Raw genomic sequence first — 27648 nt, 5'->3', positions numbered from 1 at the left:
CTACGCTAATATTAGTCTCTCCCTGTTTGTCCCGAGGTTTGCCGTAGTCTGCCAGATCCAGTTGAGATGAAGGACCTGCACCTAGACACGACGAAAACACAGCCCTGAAGTGTCAACTTAACTATCTCCTGCGAAGGCTTCCTGCCCTTCCCTTTCCCTATTTATAGATAAAACGTTATCAAAATTATTCCAATTCGCATAGATATGCAGACACGACTAATTTTTCTGTATTATGCGGACCAGACAAGTAATTTGGCAATATCACTTTGTAAAAAAGACCAAGCATCTGCATACATACACATTCAAACGCGCAAGCCTATAGACTAAACACATACATTTATGGCAATAATGCATTAGAGGTCATCGGTTTTCAGTAGGAAAAAGGTGTCATTTAAGCGGCCCCTAAGTTAATAATTTACCATTTTTACAACAGAAGTGATTCAATCAAAAACCTACTTTAGCTTGATAATATTTTCTTAGAGCTGCTGTAAAGCCAAAACAATCTCTGTCAATTAATTTTCCTATTATCACTGTGAAGCTGCTTTGAAACCATCTGCATTGTGATAAGCACTATATAAATGAAGATGACTTGACTTGACAAAGCCAAGGGCCTTCTAAAATGCTTTTTATATATGAGATGCGAGTTCAGAACAGATGTGCAAGTGGATGCTGTGACATTTGTTACCATGACAACCATCGCCAATTGTCCGTGTTGAGCATTTTTCTTGTGTATCCTGTTTGTATCAAATAAAAATATCATGCATCTGAATATAAATATTGAGCAACAGTGCATATTATATTTTTGTTGTTTTAAAATGAAGCTTACTCGTTTCTGTGAAGGACCCCAGTAGAGGACGCATGCACAGTTACTTTCCACACAGGCACTCAACACTGACACCTCATTGAACACACTGCACATATGTTTGTGGTTGAAATAATCCTTGAATGATGCGACCACAGCCATATTGCGCCAGAACGCCCGCCACACATCAGCTTATTAGTGGAGAGGAGACAGAGTGATGAAGCCAATCAGTATTTGGGGATGATTAGGAGGCCCAAATTTGCCCATTGGCATTGCCTTCAGATGGTGCTTGTTACAGTATACTGCGGTGTTAGAACCCACACAGAGCACAGGGTGCTTCAGTTGGGCAACCAGTCTTGGGCTACCCTCGGGCAGTTCCATTTATGATTTCACCATATAGCCTACAGTTGCTATTTAGAGGTCTAAAACAAGGGGTCTACAACATGAAAGGAAGCCATTATAACATGTACTTGAAAATTGTAGAAAAATTGGACACAGCTATGGGACACGGTCCAGCAGCAGCAAGCATCACAACAGAGAAATGAACCTCAGGGTTGATCCAGGTAAATGTGTGCATTTGTATAGGGCCCCATTCCTATATTTTGCCTGGAGCCCCCAAATTACTAAATCCACCCCTGAAATCTAGAGTCTGTGAATCAAACATTGATGTCCCAGTCTATTCTGGAATCATTCAGACAGGTGCAAAACAATAGAACCTAATCAGAACACAGCTGCACCTGCATTGAGTAAGAGTAAAAGATAGAAACACAGCAGAAATGGCAGTAGAACACTCTTCTGGGATGGCAGTAGAACACTCTTCTGGGATTCATGCAGCAAGCGTCTCTCAGATCATCAGTGAATTCAACCAGAGAAATATGGTTCACACAATAGATGAGAGAGAGAAAGGGAGTCTGCGCACTCTCCATTACACATGCTTACTGTGTGTGTCCTTGCTCATGGGGATATGGAGGTACAAACGTCTTAACTGACATTGTATGGAGTCAAATTAATGTCTTAAAGTTTTGCACAAAAATAAAGTTTTGCAAAACAAAAAAAAGAATTGAGCAATAAAAAAATGTTTTGCAAACAAAAATAAAGAATTGCAAAGGAAAAATAAAGTATTGAGCGGAAAAAAATAAGTTTTGCAAACAAAAATAATAAATTGCAAAATAAAATAAATTGCAAAAATAAAAATATAATCAATTACAAAAATCAATGACAGCTGTAATCCTATTTTATCTTTGCCACATATTTTTCATGCTCAAACCTACTAAATCATTTGCAACGCTCATTTTATTCTGCGTTTCAGTCAAGCGTGCGCTCACGATACCGGTTTTCCTTTGTGCTGCACTTTTCTGTGCGGTTCTCTTTATGGCACTGGTTTGACGTGGGGGTGGAGTCAAGAAACTGGGGCACGCCTCCGCAAAATGCATTGGAGGGGAACGTAATCGGCGACAGGTGAAATAATTCTTTGACGTGGTTAAAAATAATGAATGGTTTGTTTTTGTTGGTTTGTTTAACATATGTTGTCGCCGATTATGACCCCATCCAATGCATTTCTTATAGTAATATGACCCGTTGCGCTCTGTTTCACTGCCTGTATCCACTTTTGTGTCCTTAAACATTCGTTTTTTGGGGTCGACAGCTTATAAAAACTTATTTCTGGGTTTTTTAGCTTGTTAGCTGTACACCTTGTCACACAGCAGCTTTAGGCATTGTTCTGTTTTTTTTGTAATGAGTCAGAAAAGACGAGAAGGCAGCCTCACGCAATACAAAGTCAATGGAAACGGTTGGATTGTTTCCCCCCCCCCGGTGGGCGTGGTTTTCAGATTATAATAAATGCGCTCTGTCTCTATGCTTGATCTATTCTGTTGCGATCTGCGTCTCCTGCCGATGACGTGTTTCGCGGGGGCGTGTCCCCGTTTCTTGACTCCACCCCCACGTCAAACCAGTGCCATAAAGAGAACCGCACAGAAAAGTGCAGCGCAAAGGAAAACCGGTATCGTGGGCGCACGCTTGACTGAAACGCAGAATAAAATGAGCGTTGCAAATGATTTTGTAGATTCGAGCATGAAAAATATGTGGCAAAGATAAAATAGGATTACAGCTGTCATTGATTTTTGTAATTGATTATATTTTTATTTTTGCACTACGTTATTTTATTTTGCAATTTATTATTTTTGTTTGCAAAACTTATTTTTTCTGCTCAATACTTTATTTTTCCTTTGCAATTCTTTATTTTTGTTTGCAAAACATTTTTTATTGCTCAATTCTTTTTTTTGTTGTTGTTTTGCAAAACTTTATTTTTGTGCAAAACTTTAAGGCATTAATTTGACTCCATAACATTGTGTTTCACCACAAAGAAATGAGATCCACTTTAGTTGGTCGCTGAAGCACAAAATTCCAATGCAAAGAGAAAACTTTTATCACATACTAGATAAATCGCTTCCTGAAGAATAAGAAATCTGAGGAGTAATGGTGCAGAAGCTTCCTTATAAAGCACTGGTGACGCAATGCCTCAATTGTTTCTATAAGGGCTTCACACAGCCTTGAGTGAACCTATAAAAAGGAAACTTATTTAATATTTTATGAAGGTTATGATATTTATAATGGTTTACAAGTAAACTTGTCTTATTTGATTTCACAGAACCTTACATTAGTGGAAAAAAATAATACACAACACTTCAAAGCAGAAATGTGTCAAGGCTACTGTAAATTATTTCAAGTGCCATGCTAATATAATCTACAGTATAAAACTGATATTGTATGACAATGTAATCGAACCCTCTATATATTTCGTCTTTAATTTAATTAAACAATGGTAAATTCAGAAGTAAATAATATGTTTAGACATCTTTTTAGACATTTAGACATTTTAAAAACTAAGATGGGGACTGGATTTCCTGCTTATTATATATTGCATTGACACATTCCAAGACATTAAAGACTGAACATGGTACAGTCTCGGTCTATGAAAAAGGCAGGTGAAATCATGAATCATGCAAGAGAAGAAGCCAGAGTACAGAGCCATTTCAAAAGCAAGAGCCTGTTGTCAATGGACTTACTCTGTATTTCTTGCTGGAGTAAGAAATAATAAATATTTTCACTTGACAGTAAAAATAAATAAATAAATAAAAAAAAAAAAAATGATTTTTATGATTATGGGATGGTAAAATGCCATGATAGTAAATGAAACTCTGAATGATGACATACAAATACTTAAACAAATACAACTGTAGGAAAAAGTATGTGAACCCTTTGTCTTTACCTGAACTTGTACATAATTTGACCATACAATTTTGAGAGGATGTAAGCCACAACAATAGACAAACAGTTTACTGAATTATTTTTTTTATTTTTAATTGCCTTTATAAAAACACTGTGTAAACATTAGGGGTGTAATGGTACACAAAAATGTTGGTTTATGGAGCTATTGTAATTGGGGGAAGAGATTTGAAGTGCTTTACACTTTTGGATGCAAAATATGTTAGCAAACCCCCCCTGATTTTTTGTTTTATGTTCAGGGGTAAAATTAATAAACATCTTGAATATTCAATTTCTACATGTGGGTGGGAATGAAACGTCCCTTTCCACTGACTGGTGAACCAAAGATCAAATCTCATCATCATCAGTTCTTCCTCAGTTCTGCTCAACAGAATAATAGTCATCTGCAGCTACAGTTGTACAGATTCTTAAAGCATTTATTGCAACTACAAATGATGACAACAAATATTTACAATTAATTTAATATTTAATTTATAAGATATAAATTATTAAATTAATTGTAAATTAAATCTTTTTAAACACTAATACAAAAAGAAAATTATAAATGGAAAAATGAAGAAACCATTCATTTATCAAATATTCAACCCTTCTCATGAACATAAAATTTAATCTCGTTTTTTCACATTTTTATTTTTATCACAATTTGTTCTAATGCACCAAATGGATACACAATAAAACCAAAATGAATAAACCGCATGAATATTCAATCTCTATATGTGGGTGGGAATGCAATGCCTCTTTCCACTGATTGGTCAACCAAACATCAAACCGTGCCATCCTCAGTTCTTGCTCAGTTCTGCGCAACAGAATAATAGTCATCCGATGCTAAAGTTGGATTTTTATCGACCTTATTCCTGACAAGTCTACTGCATTTTGAATTATGGGTGGCACTTTTGGTTTGGGGAACTTCCATTCAAAAAGACTGAAACAAATCATTTCAAATCATAAGGTTGCCCTACAAATAAAGCTTATCCGTCAGTTTGACCGAATGAGCTGTCAATTTTCCTTCATGTTTTATTTTTAGACATCATGAGAATAATGTAACACTTGGTATTTTAACTTGTTATAACAAGAATATCTATGGCAAGAGCTCTTTTCAGTCACTACATTCTTTTCCTCATGATTATTTTCTTTTTTCCCTTTGCATTCTGCTGTAATATTATGAAAAAGAACAACATATACTGCAGATTTGTGGTCTGTTCTCCCGATTTAATCCGATTTATCTCATTAATAATTCACTGGAATGCGCAAAGAATCTCTCGTTTTTCTCCTCAAATCCTCACGTCTCTTTCAAGGTTTGTTTTCACAGGTAAATACAATTTATCTATCAAAATGACGGAAATCACTTTGAAATAGTATCACGCAATGCTGAAGTTAATGAACATTTTTGATTATTGCAACGTATGTTACATCCCAGACGGCAACTAGTGTTGGCCCAGATCTGGCCTGCAAATCCACACGTAGGCTGGATCTGGGCCAAAACTATGTTGCTGTCTGGGATAATACAGATATATATTACTACAGTGATATTTAACCCGTCCGTTAAGCTGTGGAAAGAAATGCGCTCTTGGGGTTATTCATGGTCTGTTGAAAATACCTTGTTGATGCTTTTACACTTTAAAATGTCCTTTTAATGTTCGATGGTTAAAGGGTGAGTAGAATAATGTAATCTCATTGTACCCAGTAAAAAAAAAAAAATGATTGCGTTCATAGAGCGAGCCTTTCACTTATTGTTCACAGCTTAATGGAAGTTACACCCATAATTTGTGCAAAGAGTCATGGTGCGTAGGAATAAGGTGGTTAGCATTTCACGAGTTTACACTTACAAATGATTAGATAAGAGTAAAAGAGTATGCGTAATTGGCGTGCTGTCTGGGGGAGGGCTCCGAGCTCGGAATGTGGCCCGAACCCAGAGTACTCCCCCCGCATCTCTGGTTAGGATAGAAACCAGGCAAGTGTGAGGAGACGGGGTAGTGGAGGGATGCAAAAAAAAAAAAAAAAAAAAACTGTCGAATTACTGTCGGCTATGTATTTATAGGCCTTCTCTTATGCTGATTTGGTAGATCATTTGAACGTGCTCCTCCCAAACTTTGTTAATAAAACATAATTTATTGCATTTATTTCATCTCTTTCAGAGACAACCAGACTAACAAATGGCTTGAAACAAACCATAACAGGGTGGAACCTAGACAAGGCTTTCTTTTTCTCTTTTTGCAGATTTATTAAAAAAGAAAAACTGAAATATCACATGGTCCTAAGTATTCAGACCCTTTGCTGTGACACTCATATATTTAACTCAGGTGCTGTCCATTTCTTTTGATCATCCTTGAGATGGTTCTACACCTTCTACACAGTCCAGCTGTGTTTGATTATACTGATTCGGACTTGATTAGGAAGGCCACACACCTGTCTATATAAGACCTTACAGTTCACAGTGCATGTCAGAGCAAATGAGAATCATTAGGTCAAAGGAACTGCCTGAAGAGCTCAGAGACAGAATTGTGGCAAGGCACAGATCTGGCCAAGGTTACAAAAAAATTTCTGCCGCACTTAAGGTTCCTAAGAGCACAGTGGCCTCCATAATCTTTAAATGGAAGACGTTTGGGATGACCAGAACCCTTCCTAGAGCTGGCCGTCCGGCCAAACTGAGCTATCGGGGGAGAAGAGCCTTGGTGAGAGAGGTAAAGAAGAACCCAAAGATCACTGTGGCTGAGCTCCAGAGATACAGTCGGGAGATGGGAGAAAGTTGTAGAAAGCCAACCATCACTGCAGCCTTCCACCAGTTGGGGCTTTATGGCAGAGTGGCCCGACAGAAGCCTCTCCTCAGTGCAAGACACATGAAAGCCCGCATGGAGTTTGCCAAGATGGTGAGAAATAAGATTCTCTGGTCTGATGAGACCAAGATAGAACTTTTTGGCCTTAATTCTAAGCGGTATGTGTGGAGAAAACCAGGCACTTCTCATCACCTGTCCAATACAGTCCAAACAGTGAAGCATGGTGGTGGCAGCATCATGCTGTGGGGGTGTTTTTCAGCTGCAGGGCGACTGGTTGCAATTGAGGGAAAGATGAATGTGGCCAAGTACAGGGATATCCTGGACGAAAACCTTCTCCAGAGTGCTCATGACCTCAGACTGGGCTGAAGGTTTACCTTCCAACAAGACAATGACCCTAAGCACACAATAGCTAAAATTCAGCTAAAATAATGAAGGAGTGGCTTCACAACAACTCCGTGACTGTTCTTGAATGGCCCAGCCAGAGCCCTGACTTAAACCAAATTGAGCATCTCTGGAGAGACCTAAAAATGGCTGTCCACCAACGTTTACCATCCAACCTGACAGAACTGGAAAGGATCTGCAAGGAGGAATGGCAGAGGATCCCCAAATCTAGGTGTGAAAAACTTGTTGCATCTTTCCCAAAAAGACTCATGGCTGTATTAGATCACAAGGGTGCTTCTACTAAATACTGAGCAAAGGGTCTGAATACTTAGGACCATGTGATATATCAGTTTTTCTTTTTTAATAAATCTGCAAAAATGTCAACAATTCTGTGTTCTTCTGTCAATATGGGGTCCTGTGTGTACATTAATGAGGGAAAAAAATGAACTTAAATGATTTTAGCAAATGGCTGCAATATAACAAAGAGTGAAAAATTTAAGGGGGACTGAATACTTTCCATACCCACTGTATATTAATTTACTTTGTAGCTGCACTCACAACTACCACCTAGCCTAAATCTTTTTCACACCACCTATTTTATTTATCTGACTAACTATCAAAATCTGTGGGACAAAGCTGTGTGATGCACTGGACAGCGCAGAGCAGATGAATGTTTTGCTACATTACTGAAGAGCAGACTAGAATCTATTTAAGTGTACATGCATAACATTATTTAGTATCAATGTAGTTTACAGTCAAAGCACATCTATTGTTTTTGGTTATTATTCTATTTTGAGTTTTTTCATAGAGAAGTTTATTCAAATGTAGGCTATCATAATGTAATTTTCCTGTTGTTTTTTACTGTTGTTTCAGTAATTGACTTTACTGAAATGTGATGATTTGATGAGGAAGATAAACTTGTTTGAGATGCCAATTTGCATTAAATTAAATAGGTTAAAGGGATAGTTCACCCAAAAATGAAAATTCTGTAATTAATTACTCATCCTCATGTCGTTCCAAACCCTTAAAGGGTTAGTTCACCTAAAAATGAAAATAATGTAATTTATTACTCACCCTCATGTAGTTCTACACCCATAAGGCCTTCATTCATCTTCGGAACACACATTAAGATATTTTAATTAAATCCAATGGCTCAGTGAGGCCTGCATTCAAAGCAATGACACTTCCTCTCTCAAGATCCATAAAGGTACTAAAAACATATTTAAAACAGCTCATGTGAGTTCAGTGGTTCTACCTTAATATTATAAAGCGACGAGAATACTTTTTGTGCACCAAAAAAACAAAATAATGACTTTTCAACAATATAGTGATGGGCCGATTTCAAAACACTGCTTCGGAGCTTTACGAATCGAATCAGTGTGATTTCAGCAGTTTAGATGTTTGATAGATATCCGAATCCCTGATTCGATTCGTAAAGCTCTGAAGCAGTGTTTTGAAATCGGCCCACCACTATATTGTTGAAAAGTCGTTACTTTGGTTTTTTTGGCACACAAAAAGTATTCTCGTGGCTTTATAATATTAAGGTAGAACCACTGAACTCACATGAGCTGTTTTAAATATGTTTTTAATACCTTTATGGATCTTGACAGGGGAAGTGTCATTGCTTTGAATGCAGGCCTCACTGAGCCATCGGATTTAAATCAAAATATCTTAATTTGTGTTCCGAAGATGAATGAAGGCCTTACGGGTGTGGAACAACATGAGGGTGAGTAATAAATTACATTATTTTCATTTTTGGGTGAACTAACCCTTTAAGACTTTTGTTCATCGTCAGAAAACAAATGAAGATCTTTTTGATGAAATCTTTCTGTCCCTCCATAGACAGCTGCATAACTACCACTTTTACGCAATAAAAAGTTCATAAAGAGATTGTAAAACTAATTCATATAAATTGAGCGGTTTAGGCCAAATTTTCTGAAAAGACAGTCAGTTTATATGATGAACACATTGAATTTAGGCTTTTATTCACATAAAAACATTCATTAACTCACACATCATTTGTGGTAAATGGAAGCTCAAGTGTGTTTGCTTAACATGCGAGAACCAGTGAGGTTCATTCTCGTGTGTTACGCAGCACATTTGAGCTTCCAGAAGAGGTTTGTTCTCATGTGTCAAGCATGTTCGGTTGAGCTTCTGTTTATGTTTGCTGATCAATGTTTATATGTGAATAAAAGCCTAAATTAAATCTGTCCATCATATAAAGTAATCAAGTCTCTTCAGAAAGTTTGGACTAAACCACTCAATTCATATGGATTGGTTTTACGATCTCTTTATGAACTTTTTGAAGCGTCAAATTATCAGTGTTGCGTAGCTGTCCATGGAGGGACAGAAAGTTCTCAGATTTCATCAAAAAGATCTTCATTTGTGTTCCGAAGATGAACGAAAGTCTTATTGGTTTGGAACAACATGAGGGTGAGTAATTAATGACAAAATTTTCATTTTTGGGTGAACTAACCCTTTAACATTGACAAACTACACAAGATGTGAGGCTGTGGTTCCTAGAAAAAGGAATATGCAGTATGCTCAGCCTAGTTAAATTTCAGGGGTAATGTTAAATAGCCATTATAACATATATTATTCCTATATAATATAGCAATTGCTCTCTCAATTACAAGAAGATATCATAACCCTGAAATAACACTTTGAACAATAAAGCCAGAGATAAAGAGTATTTTTATATTGCCACCTACAGTCAAACCAAATTTTATTCAGACACCTTGAACATTTCATTCATTATTACAGTTGATTCACTATAGTTTAAAAAAAAATGTAATAAAATATCACAAGAGCTCAGAGTTAAACTGTGTCAGAAAAAAAAAAAAAATCTTAATTATGTCAGATAAGACTTAAAAAAACATGGTCAGGTCAAAGTGTCTGAATAATTTTTGGTCCCAAATTTTTATCAGTGTTACTGGTAGTCCACTGTATGAACAATTTTTGGGTATAATATGTCACAGTTTACTTTATTTTGCTATCCTCACTTCCATAAATGAACTATAGAGTCCTGCACCCACTAGTGTCTGAATATTTTTTGGTTTGACTGTATAACTGTCAGAAATTAACTTTCCCATATGGGGCATATTTTCCCCCATCAAATGATGTTGAGTGGAATTTTTCATTTACTTTTTTTAACCTTTATATAGAAAATATCCCCCCGAATCTTATTAAATATCTATGTCATCCTTATTGTTTAATTATTAAATTAGAATGAAATGACACTATAGGCTGTTACCAATTAAATTAGTATCAAACAAAGCTATCTTTGCACTGCAGAGGCTAGGCATACTGAACCAAAAGACCTCTACCAAATATTTTCGGTTCAAATGTCTGTACCGTTGCACACCCCAAGTAAACATTCAGTGTAGGGAGAGAAAAGTTTTAATAATTTTACATGTAAACCATGTCTGTCTTTTGTTTTGGCTTAGCTGAAGATCAGATTAAATTATGATTATGATTAATGTTGATTTATTTTTGCAGAAAGAGTTCATATACTTTTTCCTACAGCTATAAATATTGATATTTTCCTATTGTAGCAGAAAATCTGTTAAAAGTAAGATCTTAACACTGATCTCCAACTCCATGGCCCACATTAGGTCTATATGAAGGCCTGTACCTGAGCTGCTTTGTAAATGTCCATTGACATCAGATCTAATCAATAAAGAGAGCGAACGGTTCATTCCCTGTTTCACAACATCTATGTCACAATCACCTTTTCTCCTCTTTCCCCCACGTCGCCCTTGTCTCCCTTTAAGCCTGGTAACCCCTGCAAAAATACAACTTCAAGTAATTACAAATGCTTGGAGGCTCATCGGTTCAGGGGTAAAGAACTTCACTGAGTTTGTTTAGAGCTACTAGAGGGCACAACAGTAGCAAAAAGCGACCCAGGAAACAATAAATGACAAGAGTCAACACATAAGCAGAACATTAAAAGCTACAACTCACATCCATTCCAGGTGTTCCAGCAGCTCCCTTCAAAAAAATAAAAAATAAAAAATCATTTTCTCTGGAACAACAATAGTGAATAATGTGATCATTATTAATTTGCCAAATTATTATGAATGTTTGTTTTTTTTGTTGTTTTTTTTTTTTTAATTAAACATTAAAAAAATATTTGAGTACTTACAGGTAACCCATATGGCCCTCTGGGTCCAGGACCACCAACATCACCCTTCTCACCCTGTGACAAGTACATTGAACAGGACCTTTTATATAAACAAATATAGTGTGTAGTATAATATTCATACATAGTTTCTATCCTGATTTTAGTAATTGCACACAATTAGCCAGCTGTTACAAGTGAAGTTCCCTCTCCACTTCCTCCAGATCATCAGAGGGAGCTCTCACCAGAATACTGACTGTTGCTATTTCGGACTCCATTTCCCATAGGCCCTCATACCTGGGACTGATTGCACACACCTGCAGTTCATCACTCACACACTATTTAAGCATGCCACATACACGCCACTTCTGTGAAGTCTTGATTTTGCTACGGTGGTCATTTCTGAGCGTTTCTATTGTGGATGGTCTTGTTTGATCTTGAACTGTTTCCTGTTATTTGATTCTCTGCTGCCCGCCCCGACTATTGCCTATTTATTGGATTGTGAATGTAAGCTGCCAGCCCTGACCTTCTGCCTGATTTTCAGACTGTGTATGTTTGCCGCCTGCCTCAACCCAAGCCTGTCCCAGTTTATGATTTTGTTTTGCCTTCTCTACTGTCACTGCTGTGTATCAACCCTGTACTGTTTAACTCTGACCAAAATAAAGCTGCAGATGGATCCTTACTCCACTGACTCTGCGTTACACCAGCAAAGACATCAAAAAACAGCAACAAACATAAAAACCAAAATAAAATAAAATAAACTTACTCTATCTCCTTTCGGACCGGCTGGACCAGGAGCCCCGATTGGTCCATCCATACCCTGTAAATAAAAGTAAGATGTTTTGCATCTATATATATATATATATATATATATATATATATATATATATATATATATATATATATAATACTTGCATATCAACACAGTTTAGAAAACCAGACTGCCAAGTTTTATCAATCTGCTCTTCATAATCCTTTTCTCAGACTTTATCTTTAGCGATTGATCATGCAAATCCCAAAATAAATATACGAATGAGCATAAATAATAAATGGAATGTTAATGGATGAGTGAGTGTTAAATCTGTGTTAATGTCAAATCTGTCAGCAGAAAGACAGAGTAACTCTTTTTGTTGGCACATAGAGCTGAACATTGATGAAACATTACCAATAATGAGTCTAACCACATTCCCCAATCATCATAAATGTATTACGAGACCCAATTTTTTTTTTTTTTTTTTTTTTTTTTGGGGGGGGTGGGAAGAGGGGTGTGGAACATGGCTTGAGACTCACCCTGGGTCCCGGCTTGCCATCCAAGCCAGATGCTCCCTGTGCATTTATGGAAGTATGAATGGAGGTTTGAAAAGTGTGATTAGTATACGATGAGTGAACTGGACAAAAAATCTTGTGAACTCAACAGCTGTTAACAAAGATAAACAAATAGATGTTTAACTAACACACAAAGTTTAAGGGGCAGCAAATCAGGCTTGGTTGTCTGCACAAGTCACGGCAACAAAAACATATGTTTATAACATCAAACAAATGAACAGTGGGGAATGTGGTAAAGGTTAGAAGATGTTGAGTCAAAATAAGTGGGGATGAAGTACTTAGATCCTAGGATGCACGACTGTTGTGTACTTACAGGGAGACCCAGGGGTCCTCTGTCACCCTTATACCCAGTCTCCCCTCGCAGTCCCTTGAGACCATGCAACCCTGGTTCCCCCTAAATAGAAGAGAAGAGAGTGTAGGGAATGCTGGGTAACATTAACTCAGAAGCATATTGTCTTTTGATTTCTGGACAAATAGCACAGATTTAAATCCTCCTGAATAAATTGCACCTGATAGTCTACAAAAACTTGGATGACTATAGTCACTAAGAACATTTTGTGATAGGAGCACACAGTGGGAGTTAAAGTAAAAGTAGTAAGTAAGACCTGCTGCAAGTCTCATACCATGTTGTATGTCCAATCACTGCTGAAGTAATTACTTTCATCTTTGACAGAAGGCGATTTGCTCTCTGAAAAATTCATGCCAAGTTTGTTGCATGCTTTAAACACCAAATGTCTTTCCACAAGGAAAGTAGGTAATTCAGAAAGGCAATAACTTGAAATGAATTAATTAGCAACAAAGTTAAAAGACAGGCATGACTGTGGCACTGATATCAGCTATAGCACAGATATGCTCCACCCAGTAATGGTGTACCTTTGGGCCAGGGAATCCATGAGGACCCTGCAACACAACACAGCATTAATAACACACACACACACACACACACACACACACACACACACACACACACACACACACACACACACACACACACACACACACACACACACAAAAAAACAAAAAAAACAAAACAAAACAAACACAAACACACACACACACACACACACACACACACACACACACACACACACACACACATCTTATTACCATTTCTGTTGTGCAAGCATTTTAACTCACCATGGGTCCAGGTGGTCCATGTGGACCAGGTGCTCCAGGGGGCCCAATAATCTGTTAATGTGAGCAAAATGAAAATTGTATAACTGAAATATTCACAGAAGACATGAGTGACAGCAGGGCACAAAGATGGAGAAGCTGTTTAAATCATCTGGCCCTCAATTACACTACTACAGTAAGGCCCAATATAAGGTAAAGTGATCTGGCATCATACATGCAAAGTGATGACAAAACATTTACTCTTAGTACATGCACTGACATTATGCAAACTGTTATAAAGACTAGTCCCAGTTCTCTACAGCTGTCATTGACTGTGAGTTAGACTGCAGACCATACATGCACATATACTTAATTCACATTTTGGATGTACTTACCGATGGTCCCTGAGGACCAGGCAGGCCAGTGTCTCCTTTGTCTCCTTTCAGACCATTCACACCCTGCAGACACATTACCGAGATGTGATTTATCTTGTCATTATTTTAAACAAGGTGACAAGCCATTAGGACTGTTCAAGATCAAACATTTTATATTCTGTTTAATATCACAAGTATGAACAAATCTCACTCTCTGATCATTTTACCTGTAAGCCAGGAAGACCCATTGATCCCTTTTCTCCTGATATTCCAGGGATTCCCATATCACCCTTTGAACCTTTTTGACCCTATCAACATGTGTGCATTATATTAATTGTGATATATGATTATATAAAAATAGAGTGAAATTGTGCTTAGATTAGACATTTTGCTCCTCTTACCCTTTCTCCATCCAGTCCAGGAAGTCCAGGAACACCCTGATCACCCTGTGAAAAGCAATACAATTTCTCTATAGACTGAAATGAACTGAAGTCACATTGTGATCTTTGTCCTCACAAAGGTTGCAGTCGCAAGCACATAAAAATCTAGACTCTTACGTAAGACCCTCATTTAACTGCCCATATCGGCCATTTTGTTAATAGATTATGTGGTTACCTTCATTCCCTTTGGTCCAACTGGCCCAGGAGGTCCAGGGGGACCCTAAATCACAAAAAATAAATAAAAGAAAATAAGAAAATTACATATGAATCATGACATGAGAATGTGAGAGACAATGTGTCATTTCTGTGATAACCTGTGATAACACACATAGGCTATATTCAAACAGATCCAACCAGAGCACTCTGAATACATAGCTGAGAAAGGGCCTAGGCAGACTGAACCACATTCACAGCTACTTTGATCCTTGATACATAGGAGATAAGTCTTTATCTGAAGTCAGATAAAACAAGTGTTAAGGAACACTGGCACAGCAACACACAATGTTCTGTCAATAAGGCACTGGTAAGAGAATTAGCAGAAATAGGGGAGAGAAACATTTTTATGGAAGTGTTGAATTCATGTTGAACAATAACAGCACTTATATAACACAGAGACAAAACAGAGGTCAATTACCGTAACTGTAATAGTAGTTATCTTCTGTAGGCGGTCAGGAAAAAGGGAAAGTAAAAGATAAGTACAAGACCGTTATGACAGTTATGAACAAGACCAACCTGTGTGTCATATTTTCTGTCTGTGCCAATTACTTTACAAGTACCAATACCACTGCTACAGATGTTTATCCATTATGCATTTTGGGGTGTTTATCTAAATTATTGTGAATTCAATTCAGTGTGAACAGTCAGCAATTTAATTTAAATCCTTATTTTATGTCATAATTATTCTCAATTATTTGAGCAGAAACTAGAAATTGGGCACTTCGGTTTATGATGTGAAAGTAGCTGTCCTAACTTACACAGTTTAATACAGTTTAGAAATATAATTTCCAATGAAAAATCATACTGTAGATATGATTCCACTAACCTGAAGAGCCTCTTGAATGTTTCCATTGTAGTCTATGATTTCAGTTGTACCCTGTTCACCTTTCTCCCCAGGTGGCCCCTGAATAGCAATTAGATTTTAAATGAGTGGGGATATGTAAATGCCAGCACTGTTTTTAAAAAGAGGGACTTAGTTCATTAATTGCCTTGTGACAATATTTTTATTTTGAAGCTTCCGTACCTCATTATACTAGAAACTGAGACTAGATCAAAGCAAACCAATGTGCTTAATCACATAATTTACTTGAAATAGTGAACATTTCAACTAACTTCACACCATCACAAAATATTAATTCCTTTAACAGCTTTACAGTCCTTTTATGTGAGAACTTTACTTCAGGAACTTCATCACAGTTATTTTTCATTGCACAGTCACTTATTTGCCAACTTGTTTCATTGCATTATGTCCTGGATTTGTGAATAATCAATAAATCATGCCCTTTGTGGTATCATTCAGTCAAGTGCAACCCTAACCCAATTACGTCAGCATGACAAGTGCATATTTGAGAGGAAAAAAAAATCTAGATTTTAACATATAATTCTGTATATTCTTTTGTATATCATACTCCAAAAGATAATGAAGTTTATACTCTACAGCAATCAAATGATGTCAGAATAAAGCTAATTTATAGGCCACTATTACATATGATAGTCAGAGTTGACAAAAGTCATTTTTAGACATATAGACTTTACTCACTTGTGATCCTGTTGGGCCTACATCACCTTTGTCTCCTGCATCCCCCTGTAATTTTAAAATATGGGCAGAGATTATATTTAGTCATTTAAGACAGTAGAATATTTGCTATTTGTTATAGTAACATGTAACAAATGTTCCTTGTTGAGGATTTTAGCTTTAAATTTGAATTGTTTTTTAACTTCCTAATGCATGGCTTACTAAGGAACTGAGACTGACCTTTGAACCTTTTGGGCCTGGTGCTCCTGGTTCCCCCTGCTCTCCCTTTAAAATTATTTGAAGACAGTTAAAGATTTATTATTTAACAACACATTCGGAAGCAATCGGATAAAATATCTATGGATCTGAGTGTGGTCAGACTAATCATTGTTCACGTTACTGAAACAGCAATAACATAATTAAATACTGGTGCTAAAACAAAGAAATGTCTGTTCCCTTTTTAAAGCCCCCCTTGAGAATTACACAGGTCGTAATATGGTTTATGTCATATTTCCAGCCTTAGTTTTCTTGAGGTACTAATAAGAGATTGTTTATTTGAACTTGGAAAGGCAGACTGATTGTCATTTAATGGCTTTTATCTGATATGGGGTGGGGATTCATTATGTTTCATACAAACACAGGTTTGTTTTGCTATCAAAGTGAGGACATTCCATAGGTGTAATGGTTTTTATACTGTACAAACTGTACATTCAATCCCCCTACACTACCCCTACCCCTAAACCTATCCATCACAGAAAACATTCTGTATTTTTAAATTTTTTTACATTTTTAATAACACATTTAGAAAGCTATTTAAAATATGAAAAATATTGTTTTTAAAGCCATTTTAAATATGAGGACTCATTAAATGTCCTCATATTTCATGTTTACATCATAATACCAGTGTAATACCCATGTCATTATACAAATTTGTCCTCATAAATCACAAAAACATGCACACACGCACACACACGCACACACACACACACACACACACACACACACACACACACACACACACACACACACGCGCGTGCACACAAACACATAAAAAAACTCCTACAGAAATGACCCACAGCATAAACTCTGCTAATTCCAGTACTGTTGTACTGTTGTTTGTGGAAAGATCACAGGCAGAGAAAATTAACCCTTGTCTAAATCGCATTCAAAATAAAGTTTCCTGAGGAAATTTGGCAGGATAATCATTTCACATCGTCTCAAGGCAATCTAGAGATTTTAATATTTTGACCAAAGTAAACACACAATTAAAGTTCAGGGGATGAGAATTGCCTGCTCATTGTGACAGCTCTGAGAGTTTTCTCTACATGAATGGCTTTTCCCATCATTAGATGACCACTTCAATAGCACTTACTTACTGCTCATCTTACCTTGTGTCCTGCTGGACCTGTCTCACCACGTTCACCCTTGCCAGGTGGTCCAGGTTCCCCTCTCTCACCCTAAATAAAAATATTTTTGTGAGGATATTTTGTGTGTGTGTGTGTGTGTGTGTGTCTGTATTCAGATATTCTTTTATCACAACCTATCCTAAAAAAGCCTAGGGTGCTTAAACTGATCTCTCAGTCTGATTAAGCTGGTTTGCTCTGCTGGTTTTAGAAATGACCAGCTAAACACCAGCTTAAAAGGTGAACACTTTGATATTAGAATTTTACAGAACAATTTGCACATGATGGTTCTCAACCACGGGGCCAAATTTCCTGCAAATTTCCAGGAGGGCCCCAGTAAAACGTAACGTTATTTAAATTATTATTTAACAATCTTAAATAACATCCTATACAAAAATAACAAAGATGTAAAACAGTAAATGGACATTATATATTTGAGTTTGTTCATTCTTATTACAATATAGAAGTGCCAGAAATATGTCAGCTTCCAATATTGTCTTAGACAAAGCAGGGCAATTGAGTAAAAAACAGTTGAGAACTATTCTACTCTTTAATCTTCATGTCTACTGATTTCTTTGAAATGTCCTGTAGAGGGCAGTATGACAGCACATGCTGTATGTATCTTGACAGGGACTGACTGGAGTCTCTTAATAGAATCCTCATTGCACTGCCTTTTGCATAAATCACACCTTTAATAAAATATTAACTTAATTGGTACATTGGCTTAATAATCTAACTAATCAGAATTTTGTTTAAATGAAATTCTTCTCTCAGTAAGAGATTGTAGAGTAGTGATCCCATACACACTAAACACACTTTTGTAGTCATTTGTTGTTTGTTAACTCTATAGTCCTTAACAGAGCTATCACAGATATATCTGAATGAAACCACAAACCACGATCACAACATTAAACTGGGATATATCACAACTAGTGGTGTTACAAACCCACCTTAGTTCCTGGCAGGCCTGGAAGCCCAGGCTCACCTTGAGGCCCAAAGAAACCAGGTTCACCCTGCATACAGAAGCCACACATGGAATTGTCTGTCAATCATGGGACTCAAGTTAAGTATTCACAATTAAATCAACTTATGCCAAGTTTACACTAGAGGATTTTAAGCCCTATTTGCAAGTTAACGAGCTCGCCGACAGGTCGGGCTATGATCGGGGGAAAACCAGCGGGTGATCTGCGCTCGCCAATTTTTATGTGTGAACCACTCAGCGACGCATCAAAGAGGCTCGCTGATACTATGGAAGGCCAAAAGGTTCAAAAACCTGTGAAATTTAACACATCAAAAACGCATGAAATACACACGTGAAAAATCACTGTGTTAAATTACGTATATTTCATGTGTATTTCACATGTGAAATACATGTGAAATATGCGTTAAAAATCTGTTTAAAGGGGTCAGTGTCATTGGCTGCTGAAAACTTGGGTCAAACCATTTCTGTGAGCTTAAGAGGGTGTACCATCCATAGACTAGGTTACCACCATTTAACATACTAGATCAGCTTATTCAGCCTTTTTTTTTTTGTCCCTTTTTTTTTTTTTTTTTTGTATAACCTATAGAAATAATATATTTAAATTGCACTGTAAAAAAAATCCCAGTAAAATTTACGGTAAAAAACCGGCAGCTGTGGTTGCCAGAACTTTACCGTAAAAAATACAGTAGCGATGTAAAAAAAAAATCTGTTAAATTTGCGGTAAAATAACGTATTTCATTAACTGATATAATGTTAATTTACCAACCTAATGAAGTACTAATATTTGTTTTGAACCTTTATAATACACTGACAGTCACCAAACACAGTGGTGATAAGAGTCACATGATGAATCAAAGTTCATCACAAGCAGCTTTTCCACAAACTGAGAAGGACAACACTAACATATAGAAGGTGCACACAGTGTCATTCACACACACACTAAACACCATCATGGTAACATGCATGAAATTTTAAAAATGCAATAAACATTAATTTAACAACAGTATATGTAACATAAAACCCTAATGTACATAACTGATTAGAAAAAAAATGAGAAAAACTAAGAAGAAACAGAGTTATTTCAATGAAAATATATCAAATATGAAGCGTCACGCAGGGAATTGTGGGAATGTCAGTTTACGGTTTTTCACTGTAAATTTTACAATGAATTGTTATTTATCACTTCCAAAAACTGTGAATTTAACGGTATTTTACCGTAAAATTACATTAAATGTACCGTTAGATCTATTACAGTTATTCACCGTATATAGTACGGAAACTTTCTGTAAACCAATTGACAGTTTTTCACCGCAGCATTTTTACAGTCTTTTACTGTTAAAATCACGGTCATTTTTTACAGTGTGCAGTTTTATGAAAAATTTGATTTATATTATATTAGAAATAAAATTGCCTCGTTTTTCTTCACTTATGCCTTTTTTTTTAGTAAATAAACACATTAGTGGACATTATAGCTTTAACAGTGAGCAAACTTAAGTTAGCATCAAAGCATTAACATTTGTGTGGGGAAATCAGTTACAGTGGAGGTAAGCAATCAATACAGGTTTAAGACAGACAATTGTAATCAATATCGGTCTTTGGAAAACAAAGTGAGCTTTTCTTGTGCTTACATTTACAGCTATTGCCAGCAGGCAGCACTTATTATACACTCACCAGACAAACATGCAGGTGATATTATCCATTTAAATAAATTTAAAGACCTAAAAGTATTTAAATTTGGCATTTTAGAATGTATATAAGTACTTAAGTCTTACAGGTCAGTAGTGTTGTCACGGTACCAAAATTCCAGTAGTCGGTATCGATACCATGAAAATGTTATGGTTCTCGGTACCAATTTCGGTACCACAGCAAAATCTGTTGGAACTATTTTACTATTTTATGTAGCCTATTTTAAAAACATTAAATATGATTTGGAGCATGTGTGTATGTTTGTGTGTATATATAGGCAACCTCAATTAAATACATTTTGAAATATAAATAAATAAATAAATAAATAAATAAATAAATAATTTAATTAAATTATTTAAAATGCTCAAACATCCATTTTGTACTGTTGAAAAAAACAGCATATGTTGGTAAGGTAGGTTTTGAAGCTGGTATGCTGGTTTGAGCTGGTCCATGCTGGTCCTAAACTGGTCCTGGACCAGCATAAACCAGCTCAAACCAGCATACCAGCTTCAAAACCTACCTTACCAACATATGCTGTTTTTTTCAACAGGGGTAACAGACGTGCGTGTTTATTTTAGCTATTCCGTCAGTGAAACAACACACTACAGCCTGTAAAACTATGAAATAAATATCGGTAAATAATGGTAACCTAAATAATAAGAAAGTTAAATATTATTTCAAAAAACATTCGTTTTTTATTTCCACACAAAGATGCGTCATATAGCAAAAGTCCTGTTATTATAGTCTTTGATAATTCTCGGCTTTGAGATGATATGGACACGAGCAGGAAAGAGACCATTTCTCTTTAATAATATCTTCGTTATCTCCTGATGTTACAAGCAACTGACACTTCTTGTAAAAGGTCTGAAGAGCGAGTTTTATCTTCAGACATTCAGGCTATGTTTGAGTTTGCGCTGTCAGAGAAAACGAAAGTAAAAATCACCGCGTGTGTGAAATGCGCTATACAGATAAACTTGACGCGCCTTATAAAGTCTAATAACAAGCACAAACTGTGTTAAATAGAAATTGACGCGCAAGCAAAAAGGTTTCTGTCCTACGGTGTTTTCCTACTTTACCACAGTAAAGAATGCGAATAGCCTATAATAGGCCTAAATGCGAACGAAAGAAACGTTTATAGGGGAGAGCGGTTGGCACACTTTTCACTCTCTGTCATATTTCTCAGTCATGTTTTATGTGAAAATAGTCTAACCAGTATCAACTGAAAGGTTATGATCTCAACTAATCAACAGATATATTTAATATTCTCGAATGATTCCTATTTCCTTTAAAATTCATCATTAATTCATGTTGTGCACTTGTGCCAATCAGCCCCCAGTATGGCACATGCAATAGATGCTATAGTTACAAAGAATGAGGTGACAAATGTAAAAAACTTGAGAATTTAATTCAAAACAGAAAAACATTCAACAGAATTTCAGCCCATTTTCTTCATAGATTGTATTTAACTGAACTAAACAACAGTTTGTATGTGTGTGTGTGTATGCGTGGCACTGAAGACAAACTTCTCCAGGCCGGCTATTCCTATAAAACTCAAAACAAACCAGATCGTATATTTATTTGAACTAAACAGCAGTTTGTAGGCTACGTGTGGGGGGTGTGTGTGCATGTGTAGTATTAGGAGTAACAGAAATAATGCAGTCTCAAAACAAAAAAAAAGTTCTCCCCACTAAATATATTGTAGAACTGTGATAGATAGAGATATATAAAATGTAAGGATTTCATCTATATTTTGACAGGAAATTTACAAGTTTCTGATGAGCTATGCTATGTGGCTAACATGTCAGTAAAGAGGTGTGGATGGGGTTGGTTGACAGTCTTTCCTCTCTCCGTTGTTCTTAAATATTTTCTGACCATTTTGACTTCTAAAAGAAAATTATTTCATACATAAGTTAGTTCTTTATATTATATTACATTATATTCATTGTTTTAACATGTAAAATACATAAATTAATAACTTTTTTGAACCAAATGGCAATGTGCCAACCAACCCCCAAATCAGTGTGTCAACCAACCCCATCCACATCTCTTTACTGACATGATGTTAGACAATTTGCATAGCTCATCAGAAACTTGTAAATTTCCTGTCAAAATATAGATGATTCCTATCTCTATAAACTGAAATCCTTACATTTTATTTATCTCTATCTATCACAGTTCTACAATATATTTAGTAGGGAGAACTTTTTTTTGTTTTGAGACTCTAAAATAGAAAAGTTGTCTCACCTCAATAGTTAGTGACAGTTGAATGATTTCAGTAAATGGGTGTGGTCTGGTCAAGAGGGCAGTCATTTTAATGTTAGATTTTTGTGGCAGCGCCCTCTAGTGTACTGGGATTTAACTGCGTGCCAACCAACCCTTGACCCAACCAGCCCCGCTCTCCCCTAATCCCCTGCGTGAGTGAAGATTGAGGTAAAGAAACAGATTCCATGTTCAGTGGAATAACTAATGGAATATTGTTCATTTCTCTGCTAATCGGGTGACCAGATCGCGATTCGCAAAACAGAATACAAAGCTTAAATATATGGACTCAGGTACCTCACATTCGGCATGAAATGTTTCCATGGCTGCGATGTCACATTTAATTGCTAACCTATTATTTCTTTTGTAAACAAAGCTTTGTGCTTCACTCATGTCTTATTCACATAAATACTGCCACAGGGTACCGAATATACCCGGAATCTCGGTAGGCTACTACCGGTACTACAGAAATGCGGGTAATCGTCACATTTTCAAAATTTCAGTACCAACTTGGTACCGAAGTACCGGTACTTTTGACAACACTACAGGTCAGGTATAAGAACTTGATTTGGCTTTCCTGCATGACAGCAGAACTATTCTACTGTACTAAAGTCCTAGGCCACCCTGAAAATTGGTATTAAAGCAATTTATCTGTGAAATAATGAAGTAATTTGTTAAAGCACTTCATAACATTTAAGTAAACATATAAACATAAAAATACTAAGTAGCTCATTGTTTTTTTTTAGAACCAAACACATTTAGTTTATATCTGCAAGTAATCTGAATTATTACTGAAACACCTATTGTACACTTCATAACAGCTAGAATTAATTTTATGGCTGCTTTTTTGTGACAGTTTATATCCTGGTTTAGAAATGTGACAGACTTGATTGGCTTACTGAAAGTATCAAAAAGGTACGTCAGAAGACTAACTGTATTGCAAACTGCTCAAGGACCTGTAACATGAAGGTAGTTGTACAAACTATAGCTGCGTTCCATTCGACAGGGTCCCTGTCACTGCTCCCTACTCCCTGAGCACGGTATATTCGTTGAAGTGGACTTCGCTGACAATAATCACTCATTTGGAACACACTACAAACGTCATCAAAGAAAGTCAACGATGGTGTCGTGCAGATTATGATATAACAATAAATAGATAGGCCTATAATTTACTTTCAAATTTTAAATTGACTCGTAACAGATTTGAAGCTGTAGCCTCTCATTCCATATGAAAATAAATTCTCATTTGGTTAACTGTATAAATGTATTCTTAATCCACCGTCTGGGGGTGCTTCTCAATATCCCTCCTCGTTTCCTCGCTCCTCCGTCCTCCATCCTATGACCCGGAAACCGACTGAGCTCAGCTATCTTGAAGGATATCTCAATTCTCTAATTGCACCGCAAGGAGGCGAGGAACGAGGTGTGAGGAGGCTTCCCGAGGAGTCATGAGCGAGGATACACAGGTGTATCCTTTGCGGAAGTCTTTCTCATCGAGAAACGTGATGCACACATAAATTCTCCTCCCCCTTCATATCTGTCACAATACTTTAAATGTATGCTTTAATGTATGCAGTTTAAATAAATTTTACATCTCACATATTTCAACGAGGCATCTTGCTTTATTAATATTTATAATATTTTTTTTTAAATAATCAAACTTTAACAACATGGGTAGATCCCTCGAGTGCAGCTGATGATGCTTTGAAGTGACGCTAAAGGGAGCGAGGATATATCATTTCACTTGATTCAATTCCTCCGTCCTCCCTTCTTTTCCTTGTTTCCTTCCCTCGCATCCTGAAGGGGTGGAGCTAAGACGTGAGGAAAGGAAACGAGGATGCAAAAATAAGAATTCAGAAGCACCCAAAGTCTCATCTTGTGCGCTTTCTTTTCCACGCGCAGCCGCATAGTAAACACTTCTGAGGTAAATAAAGTAAAATAATGACAGAGCCTCAGCTGCTTTTCAACACTTTTACTTTGTCATGCCTATTCATACAATAAAATATGCAAATACACTCATCGCCATAACCATTCATACTTTCGTTCGTATAATAATAACAAAATTTATGAATACTCAAAATTCAAATGTAAATTCCTCCATCGGAGAGCCGTTAAAAAACTCTTTCAATGCCTCTGCTCCATCGTAGTTCTGACTGGTGACGTGGTGCGCAATGACAGTTGAGTGATTTTACCTCTCTACTTCCTGTGAAGTGACGTATCAATGTTCCATTACTCCCTATACCGTTCGCAGTGCCCTTTGAACTGAACATGTTCGCTCCCTTCGGAATGGAATCTCACTTAAGATGGCGAAATACCCTGTGAAGTCCACTTCGCAGTCCACTTGCGATCGAATGGAACGCACCTTAAGAGTTAGAGGATTAGTTTTGAGTTGACAAAACCAAACCAATACAAATCAGGCTTTGTTGATGCCATGAAGCAGCTCATGTACTTTCTCTGTTAACTTTGATCTTAAAGCTATGAACCAAACCCCTGCGACAACTCAGTGTTATTGGCAGCAGATCGAGATACAATATAATTTAAAGTTGTAAGGGTAACACTTTACAATAAGGTTCCTTAATTAACATTAGTTAACTACATTAGCCCAGCTAACACTTTTTATATATAGTGACGTGTCATACAGAGCGCACCTCCACAAATGGAGTGCACGCACGCCCACAGTATGTTGATAAGAGTGTAAAGTTAATTTTTCTGAGAGAAGAATTTATTTTTCCGAGGTGACAACGAATAAATGTCTTTTATAAAAATGTATAAAGTTAATTTGGAAAGACGCAAAACCTTTTTTTATTGTTATGTTTACGTTAGTGCAGGTGGCAGTTAGAGTTGCCATGGCAACCGGGAAAACATTCAAGCTGCTGGAGAGGACAGCGTCAATGTTTATCCGTGTTTCTCGTCAGTTTTATAGCAATAAAGTTCAACAACTGCGTCAGATTGGTTAAGTAACATTACCCACAGTCTACTTTACTTTTGTTAATATTTTTACCTCTGTGATTATATGGTATCTTTCCTTGATCGTCTGAAATATGTTAGCAAAATGTTATGCTAGCATAGCAGTTTTTAATGATACTGAGTGCAAAACGTCTTGAATGCTTTTATTTTATGTTTCGCTGTAGGCTATATGTTTTTATTTGTAGTTGAGTGTATTTTATTGTACTGTGTCGTCATTGGATAATCACGTGACTGTTGTGATGGGATACACCTGTGGAGGAGCGCACAAAGGGACACATTAAAAGTGGCATGGTGGAGAAGGAAAGGGGCTTTAGGCGGTGACAAGTGGGGTACGTTTGGCTGTCTCTCGGGGGCAACAGGCCCTCCGGAGATGAAGATAGGTAGTCAGTTAGTTGTCTTTAATATTAGAGAGTGGAGATATAGGGGGGAATTGATTTAGTGTCACCTGCCTCGGCACACTGGTTGCTTGCGCCACGTGTTGCCCGATCTCAGACACGGCTGATGAAAAGAATTCTTGCTCGGCTCTTGTGAGCGCAGCCCAAGGACGAGACTGCTGTGGAGAACGGACTGATTGTTTTATGAATGGACTTGTGACTTAAGCGCCGCCTCCTTATTGTGAAGGGACGCTCTCTGGCGGATGACACGAGTTGCCTGTGCTCTGCTTACCCCCTATGGATGGGTCTCCTCGGCCTTGGGAGAGGGAAGTGTTTTTAACTTACTCATTAATTTATGTAGTTATGAATTGTTTGTTGTAGGACGGGAAAGGGAGGGAAGTTGGGGGTTAAATGAATGGAGAAACGCGCCTTCTGTGTGTTCACGGTGTGCTGAGTAAGCGTGCTGTTTGAGTGCCAAATATTTAATGAATTGAGCGTGAAATTCACTGTGTGTAAATTAAGTGAGGTGGTGAATTGCGGGTTGTTCTGTTTATTGGCCCCCTTCGCCGTATCGACCCGTGCCTGTGTTATAAATTATATTTTTGTATATGTGAAATAAAGTGAATTCCCTGTGATCAAAACGAATAGCCGTTGTATGAGAATTTCTTTGACAGACGTGTTTGGGCTTTCAACAAAGTTTATTACACTGGTAATCACATAGAGACTGTGTCTGTACCTCGAACTAGTAAATACAAAAAACTTCCGAAACCTTTTAAGGGTAAAAATTTAATTGATGTTCAAAAAATGAAAATCACAGATAAATCAGATAAACAAATGATAAAGCTTGGGTTACTGAATATTAGATCTATTTCTTCAAAAGCACTTATTGTAAATGAAATTATCACAGACAATAAACTAGACTTGCTGTGTTTGACAGAAACCTGGCTAAAACCAGACGATTACATTACTTTAAATGAATCTAGTCCTCAAGGTTATGATTATCGACACAATCCTCGACAGAAAGGAAAAGGCGGAGGTGTTGCTGTAATTTATAGTAATATATTCAGAATCATTCAAAAGAATTTCAAATATAATTCCTTTGAAGTGATGGTGCTTTATGTAACATTATGTAAGTTGACATTTGTGCTGGCTACTGTATACAGGCCACCAGGGCACCATAATGACTTTATCAAAGAATTTGCTGATTTTATATCAGAGTTAGTACTGGCTGCGGATAAAGTCCTTGTTGTTGGTGATTTTAATATCCATGTAGATAATAATAAAGACGCATTTGGATTGGCATTTGCAGACATTTTAAACTCTATTGGAGTTAGACAACACGTGTCAGGACCCACTCATTGTCGTAATCATACCTTAGATCTAATACTGTCGCATGGAATTAATATTGATGCTGTTGAAATTCTACAGCAGAGCGATGATATATCAGATCATTATTTAGTCTCGTGTATAATACAATTAGCCAAGGCTACAAAACCACCACCCAGCCATAAATATTGTAGAACCATCACGTCTACCACTAAAGATTGCTTTATAAATAATCTCCCCGAGCAGTTTCATCGCCTTAGTATACCTGACAACTTAGAAGAACTCGATGCTGCAACAGAAACTATTG

General features: G+C 36.8%; 1 protein-coding gene across 10 annotated transcripts in view; it reads right to left on the bottom strand.

Moving 5' to 3' along the window:
- The window catches only part of LOC125261329 (collagen alpha-1(XXV) chain-like), a 36891-nt gene extending 14087 nt beyond the window's left edge, over positions 1-22804 (bottom strand). The window contains exons 1-22 of one of the 10 annotated variants that reach the window (XM_048179900.1): positions 22663-22804; positions 18701-18763; positions 17736-17804; positions 16588-16632; positions 16372-16416; positions 15658-15735; positions 15250-15273; positions 14944-15066; positions 14791-14835; positions 14577-14621; positions 14403-14483; positions 14197-14259; positions 13826-13876; positions 13562-13588; positions 13312-13376; positions 13002-13082; positions 12653-12688; positions 12129-12182; positions 11387-11440; positions 11206-11232; positions 10973-11026; positions 3277-3361 (exon numbers count right to left, since the gene is read on the bottom strand). In XM_048179900.1, the coding sequence (XP_048035857.1) occupies positions 11011-11026; positions 11206-11232; positions 11387-11440; positions 12129-12182; positions 12653-12688; positions 13002-13082; positions 13312-13376; positions 13562-13588; positions 13826-13876; positions 14197-14259; positions 14403-14483; positions 14577-14621; positions 14791-14835; positions 14944-15066; positions 15250-15273; positions 15658-15735; positions 16372-16416; positions 16588-16632; positions 17736-17804; positions 18701-18763; positions 22663-22728 (1158 nt within the window). In that variant the 5' untranslated portion in view covers positions 22729-22804 and the 3' untranslated portion in view covers positions 3277-3361; positions 10973-11010. Of the gene's footprint in view, positions 1-3174; positions 3362-10972; positions 11027-11205; positions 11233-11386; positions 11441-12128; positions 12183-12652; positions 12780-13001; positions 13083-13311; positions 13377-13561; positions 13589-13825; positions 13877-14196; positions 14260-14402; positions 14484-14576; positions 14622-14790; positions 14836-14943; positions 15067-15249; positions 15274-15657; positions 15736-16371; positions 16417-16587; positions 16633-17735; positions 17805-18700; positions 18764-22662 lie in introns of those variants that run through there. The other 9 variants (XM_048179901.1, XM_048179898.1, XM_048179904.1 and 6 more) reach the window with 9 other exon arrangements.
- Positions 22805-27648: the final 4844 nt, after the last annotated feature.

This window comes from Megalobrama amblycephala, unplaced genomic scaffold (assembly GCF_018812025.1).
Source record: "Megalobrama amblycephala isolate DHTTF-2021 unplaced genomic scaffold, ASM1881202v1 scaffold398, whole genome shotgun sequence".
Lineage (NCBI taxonomy): Eukaryota > Metazoa > Chordata > Actinopteri > Cypriniformes > Xenocyprididae > Megalobrama > Megalobrama amblycephala.
This window is presented reverse-complemented; position numbering and strand designations above follow the sequence as displayed.